The sequence below is a fragment of the Myxocyprinus asiaticus genome, chromosome 25 (genome assembly GCF_019703515.2).
Source record: "Myxocyprinus asiaticus isolate MX2 ecotype Aquarium Trade chromosome 25, UBuf_Myxa_2, whole genome shotgun sequence".
Taxonomy (NCBI): Eukaryota; Metazoa; Chordata; class Actinopteri; order Cypriniformes; family Catostomidae; genus Myxocyprinus; species Myxocyprinus asiaticus.
The window spans coordinates 26731763-26745223 of NC_059368.1; the positions used below are offsets into that span (position 1 = coordinate 26731763).

Sequence of the window (13461 nt, forward strand, 5' to 3'; positions counted from 1 at the left end):
TTAGTGCAGAAAAGTTAGTTTTATTATTGGATATTGCTTTAGTACTTGGCTTTTTAATGTTTTTTTGAATTTTGAGACTGTTTTTTTTTCTTTTTTTTTTTTTGACGTTGATTGAAATATAACTGGTAAAATCTGTTACCGCACATGGATGGCTTTGTAATGCCAAATTGCTGGAATAAGAACATTTAAAGTGCCTTTTTTATTTCACTTAGCAACAGATAACTAGCGAGTAAAACACACAAACACAAAATCATATCAGTTCTCATATTTTGATCCATTAAGTATGTTTTCTTTAATGCATTTAGGCAACATTATGTCAAAATGGTACAAGTTTATCCTACTCAAATGCTTGTAACATCAAATAAACAAGAATTAGGTCTGAAGTAATCCAAAAGCAATCATATTAGAACCTTAAACATGTAATCCAAGAGATTGCATTACTGACTCCAATTTTAGTCATGTAATTTTTAATCAGAACAAGATTACAATTCAGAAATAATCTACCCAACACTGTTCACCTGTAAAGTTCAGTCAGCACTGAATGTTATTGTAAAACTAATTAAAACCCCTGGTTAAGCAGTTAAGAAACCTGGTCGAGAGAATAGGGTTATTGTAACTGGGTCTGTAACAAACAAAGTACCAAAACACACTGTAAATTCAACAACATAATGTTATGAAATGCAAAGGAATTCAGAATACTTCATTTGCATACTTGTTCTATCAGAAAGACTCGAGATTATTGGAATAATTAGAACGAAAAGATACTTATATAATTTGGCGTAAGCCCCGTCCTACGGTTCAGCGCTCTGATGCTACTTGAACCGTCAGATACTGCCGGAGGCGATGACGGCAGGGGGGTGGCGCTTACCCCCGCCCAGGACAGGACCTAAACTGGTGGAGATGGGGTGGGATTGGGAGTGAAAACACGGAAGTATGCGAACAATGAAAGGCACCTATCAGGCTTATACAGCAGAGGCTGTATTGTGATTGGATGTGATGTCTGATGAATGAATCCCGAGATCTTCCTGCTAGAACTACACTTACATTTCTAGCACATTCCTAGTTCCTATTGTTTGTATCTCCATCTCTTTCTATCTTCATCTCCATTCTTTTTTTTTTTCTATATTCATTCATTGTCCTCTGTTTTCTAGGCTCTTCAGCTGGGCTCTGACATCCTTCCACAATACAAGCAAGAGGCTCCTAAAACTCCGCCTCACATTATCCTGCACTACTGCACCTTTAAGACCACTTGGGACTGGGTCATCCTCATCCTCACCTTCTACACGGCCATCATGGTGCCCTACAATGTCTCCTTTAAGACCAAACAGAACAACCTGGTGTGGTTGGTGCTGGACAGCGTGGTGGATGTCATCTTCTTAGTGGATATTGTGTTGAACTTTCATACTACCTTTGTGGGACCTGGAGGAGAGGTCATATCAGACCCAAAGCTCATACGCATGAACTACTTGAAGACCTGGTTTGTCATAGACCTACTGTCTTGCCTGCCCTATGACATCATCAATGCCTTTGAAAATGTGGATGAGGTAAGCACAATGTTTAAGTGAAATATAGCAAATAAAAAGTGACAAAGGGCCATGCCTGGCAACAGCACCAATCAGTTGCATCGGCAGTCGATCAAACAAACGAATGTGCAATTAGTAAGTGGTCATCATAATATGGCTAGTGCCCACTTGCTTCTCTGCAAATTGGCTAGACGAACTATATCCTCTGATTCAGACTGGTTTGGAGAGGTTTTTCATCACATTTTATATGCGAATAATGTAATCATCCTGTTTTATCAGCATATAATCTTTTATTTGTTTGGCTCTGCTGTCATAATGAATTAATGATTACTTCAGTGTCCTGGAAGGACGATTTAACTACAAAAGACCTCGAAAATCAACTGTGTGCATTATGTCTTCTATTCAAGTTATTGCTGAGCAAAACTCTTTTGGGTGAAAATTGGTTTACAATCAATTTGATCAGATGTTACATACATATCTGATTGTTGCCAGATGCCCCCCCAATGAAAAGGCACAAATCAATAAACCTTTATCTTCTTTGCTTTTATTACCACTGATCTAATGTTTATGGAGTATTCCAATCAAATTTTCTTGCATTAGAATTGATCCTCCTTCATGTTACTAAAGTTGGAGATTATTCATCTATGGATCTGGTTTGTGGTAATTACTTTTGAGCAGGATTTATCCAGCATATGTTTATATCTCTTACTGAAAGGACATAAATGCTGCTTGTGTGCATGTTTTTGTGTCAGTACCACTTTAATTTTCTAGCTGAAAAGGAGTGTGATTTAACAAGACCCTCCGCCATTTCTATATCAACTCTACTTGCTGAAACTCTACTGATGTGAAAACTATATCCATTATTGCCATCTCTTTCCGTATCAGTGGCTGCTCACAGCACTGGGCATTAGCCTAAACGATTTCAACACAGCCAGACAGTTCAATGATAAGTGGGCTGGTTGAATCCGAGAGCCTGTGTAGACTTGTCTTTGGACTGGCTCTCTCAACTGAAGAATGGTCCTGTGATATTAGTTGTGTTTGCTTTTGATGACTAGCAACGCTGAGAGCTGCTGTGGTATATTGATACCACAGGGGGCAGCATTTGGCAAATGAGTAGATGTTGTCTTTTACTCTAGCTGTGGTGGCTCAAAAATGTAATGCTTGGAGGAAAAGTAATCTTGAATCTAATTATAGTATATTATTCAACTTGAGGCAATAGTACAACTAATAAGGAAATCAGAATGAGAAGTGCTAATCCAATAAAACGTTTAATAGGCACAGACAGTCTAATAATTGTTGTGGCTCTGGACATTCAAAATGAAATACAAATTCCATATAAGGAAAAGCCACCTTACACTGGCTTGACCATCACTGTTTTCTTTCCTGTGTTGACGTATTTCCTATTGACACAGGAAGTAGGGGCAGGGCAAAAGGCTTGTCCCGTTTTTCTTAAAAAAATGTAGGCTTTAGTTTACATCACAGACATGAACATGATTTGCTACTTGCTATCGCTAGTCAGAGGCAGGTGGTATAAGGGGAAGGGACATTCTCATTCTAGAGAGCAAATGATTGGACAAAATTAGTATGTGCAGTATGAGTCATCAACGTTTTTGTTTGTAATCCTGTAAGAAACACACTGTAAATTTTAAACATGTATATATTCTAAAAGCTTATTTGGTCAACTTTAAGGAGAACATTAGCATATAAATGGCCTCAAAGCTAACACGCATGGACTAAAAGCCACAAAACTCCAATTTTGATTTCATGGGGACATATGCTTCTTAAAAAGTATAAATCCACATATGAATGTATGATATAATTATTCAATAATAATAATTAAATAAAACCTTTTCCACTTCCTACCAGTGCCCAGTTTACTGTCAATTTACTGTCACCCTGGCAACAGGCATTATCTCCCATTGTTGCAGTGTTGTTGGGGTGCATTAGGCTTTGCATTACTGGAACACAATAAAGCCCCAAAACTGTATTGTGCTGGATCTTAAAAAGGAGTTTATTCTCTGAGGCACCTAGAACTATGCAGGCACAGCTGTTTTAGTTCTGATGTCCTTAAAATGTGGTCAAAAGGGACACAAGTGCTGCAGTCTGCATGTTAAGATTGAGTTCAGCTGGGTTAAGTCTCAGATACTTGATATGTAGTTAAAAGAGATGAGAGATGAAGAAACATGTTTGTGGGTTTGTTTTATCTACCATTCCTTGTGCTCGATTATAAATCTATCAAGCAGAACCCGTATAACATAACCCATCAGTGTGATGGTATTCGACTTGGAATGTTTTGGGTATTATGTTTAAAAGCTTGTTACTATTTGGTTTAGCATTAAAAGCAAACAAACATGAAGCCACTTGTGTGTTCAAATCTCTGAAGTGGAAGCTAATGTTACGAATAGTTTTCCCATTAATGTAATGTATTTGCAAGTTCCAGAGCCTATGCTATTCTTACCAATCAAGTCATTGTCTTGTCAAAAAAAAAACAGACACTAGATATTTTAAGATAAATTTGATTTCGGGGGCCTGGGTAGCTCAGCGAGTATTGACGCAGACTACCACCCCTGGAGTCCCGAGTTCGAATCCTGGGTGTGCTGAGTGACTCCAGCCAGGTCTCCTAAGCAACCAAATTGTCCCAGTTGCTAAGGAGGGTAGAGTCACATGGGGCAACCTCCTCGTGGTCGGTATTAGTGGTTCTCGCTCTGAATGGGGCGCACGGTATGTTGGGCATGGATTGCAGAGTATAGCGTGCGCCTCCACATGCTGTGAGTCTCCACGGTGTCATGCATAGCGAGCCACATGATAAGAGGCGCAGACTGACTGTCTCAAAAAGTGGAAGCAACTGAGACTTGTCCTCCACCACCTGGATTGAGGTGAGTAACCGCGCCACCATGAGAACCTAGTAATTAGTGGGAATTGGGTATGCCAAATTTGATAGAAAAGGGGATAAAAAAAAAAAATGTACAAAATTTAAAAAAAGAAATAAAGAAAAATGTGATTTCAGCAGCATAATTTTATTTTAATGATACTGCTTTGATCAAATTAATTCTAATATCCTTGTCCATTAGGATGTTAAAAATTGTTTGCCCTGCATAGAATAGGGGTTAATCAAAACAAACAATTACAAAAACATTTTTATTAGAGCAGTGATTCTCAACTGGTGGTTTGCATGTCTGTTCTGAAAGGGTCACAGACAGCAAGGAAAAAACATAGCTAAATACAAATAATAAATCACAACTAATTATATAGTTGTGCATGGTTAGGACAGCAAAATAAATAGGCTTATTAATTTTTAAAAGGGAGGAGAAAAGGCTTCCATATGTTTCATTGTGAATGGCAAAAGCTGTGTATCTTTGACACAAATTTAAGTTTACAGGATGCAGATCAAGAGAGACAATTAGGTTAAAGAGAATGCAAGAAGAAAAAAATCAAAGAGAAACAGAGAAAGATAAATGGCATTTTAGCAATCAAAATATTACTATAAAAGCATCATTAAAGTAGTCCATATGACTTGTGCATTTTATTCAAAGTCTCATGAAGACATACAATTCAGTTTTGTGAATACAGTTTGTGAATCGCAAAAGACTGTTTAATAAATACATATACAGTCTGCATGCGCAGCACGCTTCACTTTATGAGCACTGCTCTGTTTGACACACATTAATAATAATAATAATAATGTTTAATTTATATAGCACCTTTCCAGAGCTCAAGGACACTTTACAATAGTAACACAATAATACACAAACAAAGAACAGTCACAAAAACACAGTTCAGATAGTACAGTCATTGAGAGTGAATACATAACACATTAAGATAAATAACACGAGAAAACAAAAACGTTTTAAGTTGAGATTTAAACTCAGAGATAGAAGAGATGCTGCGAAGAGTCAGGGGAAGTGAATTCCATATATTGGGTGCTACTACGCTGAATGACCTGCCACCCATAGTAGAGAGGCAAGATCTAGGGACAGAAAGGAGTCCGGACCAAGAAGACCTAAGCGATTGGATCGAGTTGTAGGGGAGAAGCAATTCACTAAGACAATGAGGTGCAAGACCATGAAGTGATTTAAATGTAAGCAGGATTAGTTTATATTTGATGCGAAACAAAACTGGTAACCAGTAAAGTTCAAACAGGTGAAGAAGGCAATTTTAGATAAAGATTTAATATGAGCTTCAAAAGTGAGGGAGGGATCAAAGATGATACCTACATTTTTTTTAAGTATTGGATGGTTTAATGAAAGTGCCATCAATATCACAACCAAAGTCACAAGGAATTTTTTTCTTAAGTGTTGGTGATCCAATAATAATGATCTCAGTTTTATCCATGTTCAATTTTAGGAAGTTGCAGTTAAGCCATTTTTTTTTATTTTATTTACACATGTTGATAGTGGACTGGAGAGTGGGAGCAGATCTACAAGCTGTACATATTTGAATGTCATCAGCATAACAGTGGTAACTGAAACCGTGGTGGCTAATGAGTTGACCTCAAAGGCAATATACTGTATATATAAAGAATAGTAGAGATCCAAAAACCGATCCCTGAGGGACACCTAATTTCAGGGAAACAGTAGGTGACTGATAATTCTGCATCAAAATGTAAAACTGTCTATCCGTGATGTATGAAGAAAGCCAGGAGAGAGCAACACCAGTGACACCAACATCCGAGAGGCGAGAGAGAAGTAATTCATGACAAACAGTATCAAAAGCAGAACTAAGATCAAGTAATAGAAGAATGGAGTGAGAACCAGAGTCACCAGTGAGTAGTAGGACATTGACAACCCTTACAAGGGCGGTTTCAGTACTGTGAAGTAGGCGAAAGCCAGACTGAAAGGGGTCAAAAAGATAATTTTGAACAAGGAATGATTGTAACTGGGAGGCAACAACTCTTTCCAGTATTTTGGTAATTAATGGTAAGTTAGATATAGGGTGGAAATTAGAAAGAACAGTAGGGTTCAAGTTAGGTTTTTAAGTACTGGAGTTACTGCTGCAGTTCTAAGTGGTAAAGGGAGAGAAGCAGAAGCTAGAGATCTTTTTATGAAATGTGAGATAGGTGCAGAGATGACAGGATGACAGAGTTTGAGGAGGGAAGCGGGAGCAGGATCAAGTCGGCAAGAAGAAGAATTGGACTTCAGTATTAAGTCATATAGTATATATTTTCTAAAGAAATAATGTATAGTTGGAGGTTTGTTTCTTTACATATAAAAGAGAACTCCCAATCACTTCCACACTGTAACGAATATGGTGTTATGTGTGAACTCTAACTTTATCTAATTTTATCTATCGCACCCTTCTGAAGGAGGGTGGCGATCTCCGCGTGCAAGGTAGCAGCGTTTTCGTCCTTCACCAAGGTGAAGTGGATACCGCTGAACCTGGGTGGACGCCTGGCGACCTGAATCGCGTAGCCGAGTCGGACGGTCCGGACCAGCCATTGCGATGGATTGGAAAGCGCAAGCCACGCATCCAAGTTCCGCGTGAGGGGGACCAAAGGGACAATGTCGTCGGACATACCGGCAGGTGGGCCTCGCGCCGGGGCGGAGCTCGAGGTGCCACACCATGTCGTGGCCGTGCTGAGTCTAGGGACATCGAAGCACTTACCTGACTCCTTGTGACCACCCCGGAACAGCCTGGGACGGGGGAGGAAGAGGCCTGTCCTCACAACCCGTGGAGACTGTCACATCGGGGGCGGATGTGTGCCACAGCTGGGCACGCAGGGGTGGGGAGACCGCCGCTGGAGCACCAATCCTGCAAGGAAAAAAGGTGGTTGGTGGTCGTGATGACGACCATGCACACCGGGTATGTGACCCAGGGAAGGAGGAAACCGCTCTTTTGCTGAACTGTTGGGTACCGCATCAAATGAAATGGCAACAAAAGATTCTTCACCCGGCCCTCCACTGGGGGATGGAGTGGTTTTACTACCAACTCCAGTGCAGTGGGTTCCGTCGACCCTGGGTCGCCCGTCTCAGGGGCGCTTTGATGACCTTCGTGGGTTCTTGGCGGCCGGCCTTGAGACGGGTGGCATCTGCTTCCTGCGGTTGGCTCCACGCCGGGGCCGGGCCGAAGGGGCAGACTGCGGCGGAGCTGGTGCAGTCACCGCAGGAGGACGCCCTTGGTGACGAGCAGACGGGGTGCGGGATCTTGAGCCGTGCCGGGGCAGGATATGCTGGATAGCCTCCGTCTGCTGCTTCACCGTCGAGAACTGCTGGGCAAAGTCCTCGATGGTATCACCGAATTGGCCAGCCTGGGAGATGGGGGCAGCAAGGAACCGTGTCTTGTCGGCCTCACCCATCTCGACCAGGTTGAGCCAAAGGTGGTGCTCCTGGACCACTAATGTGGACATCGTCCGCCTGAGAGACCGCGCCGTGACCTTCATTGCTCGGAGAGTGAGGTCGGTCGCCGAGCGCAGTTCCTGCATCAGATCTGGGGTGGAACTACCCTCGTGCAGTTCTTTTAGCGCCTTGGCTTGGTGGACCTGCAGGAGAGCCATGGCGTGCAGGGCAGAGGCAGCTTGTCCAGCAGCGCTGTAGGCTTTGGCCGTCAGGGACGATGTGACACGCCAGGTGGCAGCGCTCTGCAGGCATAGGTGCACCGTGAGAGCCTTACCCACCGAGGGAATTGCCGTATAGCCCCTGGCTGCCCTGCCATCGAGGGTAGTGAGGGCGGGGGAACTGAGAAATCGGGACCGGGCAGTAAAAGTTGCCTCCCACGATTTTGTCAGCTCCTCGTGCACTTCCAGGGAGAAAGGCACTGGAGCGGGGCACGGCTGCTTTGAGCGGCCACCCGGGAAAGCATGTCCGTCATCTCTGCATTAGCCTGTGACTGGGCAATCGTCCCCGAAGGGGGGAGCCCAGCTGAGGCTTCTGCGTCTGACTGGACAAGCCCGCTCTCCGATGCTGCGCTCGAGAGTTCATCAGCTTCGCGGGCTCCGAACAAGAGGTCGAACTCGCCGTGAGACGAGCCGGCGGACTCATCCGGAAGCCTGATCGGGGCAGACGAGCGTGCTGGGGAATGGGAGGTCCGCGGGGGGATACCCGGCGGAGGCAGTCCCATTGGGGTCCCCAAATCGCCCCCAGTGCTAGCTGCGCTGGCCTCAAACCCGTAGGTAGAAGGACCGAGGCAGGGAGCCGCTGGGGTGGCTTTCTTTCTTACGAAAGCAAGCCCTGACCGCAACGTTGCCATGGTCATGTTCCGTCAGTGAGAACATGAACATCCACGAACGCTGCCTCCATGTGGGTCGCGCCCAGACACGAAAGACAGCGGTCGTGATCATCTGAAGTTGAAAGGTAACGACCGCAACCAGGAATAACACACAATCGGAAAGGCATCTTAAAAAAGACGCGACTTTAAAAAGACGTTCCGCCAGTTCACGTAACACAGTTCAACCAGTTGTGGCGTTTTGTATAGGGACCCCTAGTGTCACTACATCGACACAACGTCGAGTGAGTGACAGATAGGGAACATCCTGGTTACTTGCGTAACCTCCATTCCCTGATGGAGGGAACGAGATATTGTGTCCCTCCTGCCACAAAGCTGAACTACCCGCTGAAATGACCGGACCTTGTCCTGGCTCCTCAGCATCGTTTCTCTTGAATTATTTGATGTCTTCATTGTTTGGTGAGTTCTTGCTTGTTTTGCTTAGTTCTTGTTTTGCTCAGTTCTCGTTCATTTTGCCCTTTATTGTTTTCATTGAAGTTAATAAATGTTCTGCATTTGGGTTCTAAAATCCTACTTGCCAGACCCTCATTACACACATATTTTAAGAAAAACAGGCTACAACACTGGTATCATATTAGGATCAGCATCAGCTGATACCCAGAATTCAGGTATCAAAATTGGATCGGGAGGAAAAAAAAGAAAAAAACAGTGAATTGGGGTGTGAGAGAGGAGTGGACTATCTCATCTGGCTGTTGTAATAGCAGTCACACTATACGACTTTGATGCAAAATTCGTGACACTGCCAGAACTTCGTCGAAGGCTAAAGATCATCCCAAAGGCTACTAATCGGCTGTCTGTGAGCATGTCATACTAAACATTGTAAGATTGCCGATTTTGTCCTACGACAGCAAAACTGTAGCCAAAATCGTACAGTGTGCACCGGGCTTAACCCGCGTTTCTGTTTGATGCTTGAGTTCAGAATAAACATTCAAAAAAGCAAGTTAATCCTGTTGTCTGCCTCCTGCATGAATGCTCACACCAGTAAACAGTAGTAAACACTACAGTATATACATACTTGTGTGTGCATGTTTGTATGCATATACTGCATATTTACCAGCAGAGAGAGTTTTTGTAAAGCTGATGGCCTCTGCCACACCTGCTGTTGAAATATCATATCCTGGTTTCTCAGTTGGCCCTCAGGAAATACGGTTTCTCTCCTGAACCTGACACAAACCACAACCTCAGTGGGACAATTGTTGAGGTGTTAAGGCGAGTATGCAATGTGCCAGATCTGCAATGAGCCATGCAATCCACAAAGGCTATTTGTAAAAAAAGATAGCACTGCAAATATTCTGTTAAATACATTGTAAACCAAAAGCAAAAAAGTTACAATTCTTGTCTGCAGATGTTAAAAGTCTACAAAGTATGTTATAAATATTTAAAGACATAGGCAGTTGGCAAGAGTGCAGCTGCCTGTCATTGGATTGAAATGCAGCTGTCAGATTCTGTCCAAGGGACTTGAGACTGTTCTGTCTTTGACTCCCACTATGGGCAGCCTACCCAGTCTCCTGACTTTTCTGGACTTGTGTTGTAACTACCTAGTCTTTTTCTGTATATATTATAGGTGATGTGTGTATTTTTTAATGTTTAAATTCTTTCTCCTATCCCAGTCTAATATGCAGAGACAGTTGGTTGATTCTCCTGAAAAGTCTAAACACTGTTGGCTGTTTGTTTGAGCATCCTGAGTAGCTCCATATGTTCAAGGGCTCAACCAATGGTGTGAGTTTGGGGCGGGACTATTTTTATTTCTTCAGACCAATGGAAGACAGGAAAAGTATTTAGGAAAGTCATTATATTTGCGATTTCCATTTGTGACGTTAGTGAGAAATTCACACTTCACCTTTAAATAGTTATTTTACCCCAAACTGAAAATTCTGTCAAGAAAAAAAAAGTAATACGAGTTTGTAACAATATGAAATTGGGGAAAGATAACAGAATTCCTTTTTTGGGTGAACTATTTCATTTTTTTTTAAAGTATGCATATTAAGACAAAGAAAATGTCAGTTGTTGCTATGGGACATTTAAATGTTTTTAAATTAGTGCCTTGTTTTGACGTGTCCCGCCTGCATACAGTATGTTTTGTTGATAATCATTTCTTCATTGACACGTTCAGTGTACTGCTGTCCTGATCTAATAACTGTAAATGGGTCTCTTGAATCCTAATGTCCAGCTCGGTGATTATTAGATGCATGTGCGAGTGCAGTTTGCCATGATATTTTGATTTGAAACATATGCCTCTGTCTTTCTGACACAGGATCCCATTGCAGACCCTTCTGCAGTGGGACACTTGCCAGCTGCGGCCCACTCTTCGCGGAATGCCACGCGTGCAGAGGACTCAGTGTTGCCTGTAAGTTTGCTCTCTTTCTAACTGCCTCACTCTGCCCTCTTTTCTTGTGTTGTTTATAGCTCCTTGGCCCCAATTTCTCATTTGAACAATAGCAGTAACCTCTTCCCAATTTAGTGTTGAGCAAAAAAGCTTAAATGGCTCTCTAATTTATGCTAATGTTGCTTTGAATGCTGCACCCCTTAGTGTGTTTGTTTATCTAAAGTGATTTTAGATGTGAGTCCATTCAAATTAGACAACACAAGCTTCATTCCCCATGTCTTGACACAGGCACACATTGCATGTTTCATGAATAGCCATTAAAATGTTGCTTTCATTATCCCTTGATACAACTCTGGGGTCGTCACATCTAACTGAGTTATGAGCACACATAACCTTCTAATGTTCACATCTAATAGTAAGGGAAATTGAATAATTTCACAGCTACTCATCTGTTTAGCTCAAGTTCACCTCACAGAAAACGACAAAAAACTTTATGGTTAGCTAAATGCTAAATAAGCACAGATGCAAATTAGATAGAAACCACTGAAATGATAAATTACTTGGCAAAGTATCCGTTAGGAGCTGCTCTGCCTGGAGAATTGACTGTGTTTGCAAAATTAGCATCGCTTGGTTGCTAGCGCAATAAAAGCCTCAGGTTTTCATGCAATATTGCAGAATAATCACATCTATATTTACCCTCCTTCCTCCATGTCAGTGTCTAGGAAAAATTGCTCCTTGCAGGAACATAAAGCATGTTTGAGAAATTAGCCTTTTGATTACATGACAGCTGGAACAAAAAAGCGGAAATCCTTGGCAGGAAAATGCTTATTAAACCTGTAAGGTATACACTATTTCTAAACAGTTTTGGGCTGACAGTCTGCCTCCAAAGCTGTTGTGGATGCAACAATTAGGTGTACTTACTTCTCATCCCCTCATTTTCACTGTGCCTTCCATAATGTGCGTGCACAGAACATGTCATTCCATTTTATCATCAAGATTACCTCAAGTTGTCTTCTAGAGGCTCAGAAAGTATGTATTTTTTTGGCTATGAAATATTTGGAACAAATCACTATAAAGTGATATTTTATAACAAATACAAAAATAAAATTGGAGACCAGAACAGATTGTGCAGAATCAACAGAAATGTTACGGCCATCATTCACATTTAATCAAAAGTAAATAATAATATAAAAAATTGTGGTGCTCATGGTGCGAGATGCTAAAAAAACAGCGAGGCAGAACTCCAAAACAGCCAAAGACAATGGTCTGACGCATGTGAATATGGACCAGAAATTAAATAATACTGCAAACGGAATGTGAGAATGTGTTCTGTGTGAATGTCAGTTAAGTCTTGAGAAACACTATTTCAAAATGGGTTGCTGTGAACTGTAGGGCAGATAGGCTTATGTTCAATGTTTAAAAAAAAAAAAGAAAAAAAAAAAAAGAAATATATATATATATATATATATATATATATATATATATATATATATATATATATTGACATCTTTTGTAGTGTCTATTTAATGCTTTGCTTGTCTGCTACTATAATGTATTGTCTTGGAATTATCTTCATTTTGGGACTTTTCTCAGCAAATATAATCAAATGGGTGTGGTCCCAACACCGTTTGCGGTCTCTGTTAATTGTGCGTGTCTGGAGCTTATCAAGTGTAACATTAAGATACAACATCATATACTCTTTCCACTTCTTGAAATGTCTATGTCAATATATCACAACATTCACACGTGATTCTCATGTATTCATTTATAGTCTAAACCTGAGCGCGATTTTAAATTCCTGACCTGAAATGATGATTTCACGTCGGAGCTCATCTAGCCATCTCTTAAAGTTGACCACATTTATGTCTGCATCAGCGATTAAGGAAATTATCTGGTTAAGACTTTATTCAGAAAAAAGTTAAAATGCTGCATAAAGGTTTCAGTGCTCCATATAGTATTCATCTATTAGGAATATTCCTCTTTATGTAAAATGAAGAAACTGAAACTTTTAATGTTTGAATTTGTATTTATTATTCATTGCAAAATGTGTGCTTGACATTTCACATTTTGCTTGACACCTCCTGCCTTCAGGATAATGTTGTTATACATGCACAGATAAACGAAAATTTTGTTTCATGCAGATATTAAAATCTGAAATACCAGGAGAAACCACATTTAACAACATATTCAACACTTAATGTAGCCTACAAATTCAGCTTCATCTGGTAAGAAAAAAAAATAGTTGTAGAATAATAATAATAATAATAATAATAATAATAATAATTATTATTATTATTATGAAAAGGCCTACACAAGGCATATTTTGTGAATAGAAACTATAAATGTAAAAGTAACATTTAAAAATGGGCATTTAATTTAGTTTTGACGCACTTC

The 13461-nt window shown here is 41.0% G+C and overlaps 1 protein-coding gene across 1 annotated transcript in view; it reads left to right on the plus strand.

Moving 5' to 3' along the window:
* The window catches only part of LOC127416405 (potassium voltage-gated channel subfamily H member 5-like), a 159061-nt gene that overhangs the window by 50372 nt on the left and 95228 nt on the right, over positions 1–13461 (plus strand). Inside the window, exons 6-7 of the mRNA XM_051655754.1 lie at positions 1152–1544; positions 10996–11088. Of these exons, the coding sequence (XP_051511714.1) occupies positions 1152–1544; positions 10996–11088 (486 nt within the window). The remainder of the gene's footprint in view (positions 1–1151; positions 1545–10995; positions 11089–13461) is intronic.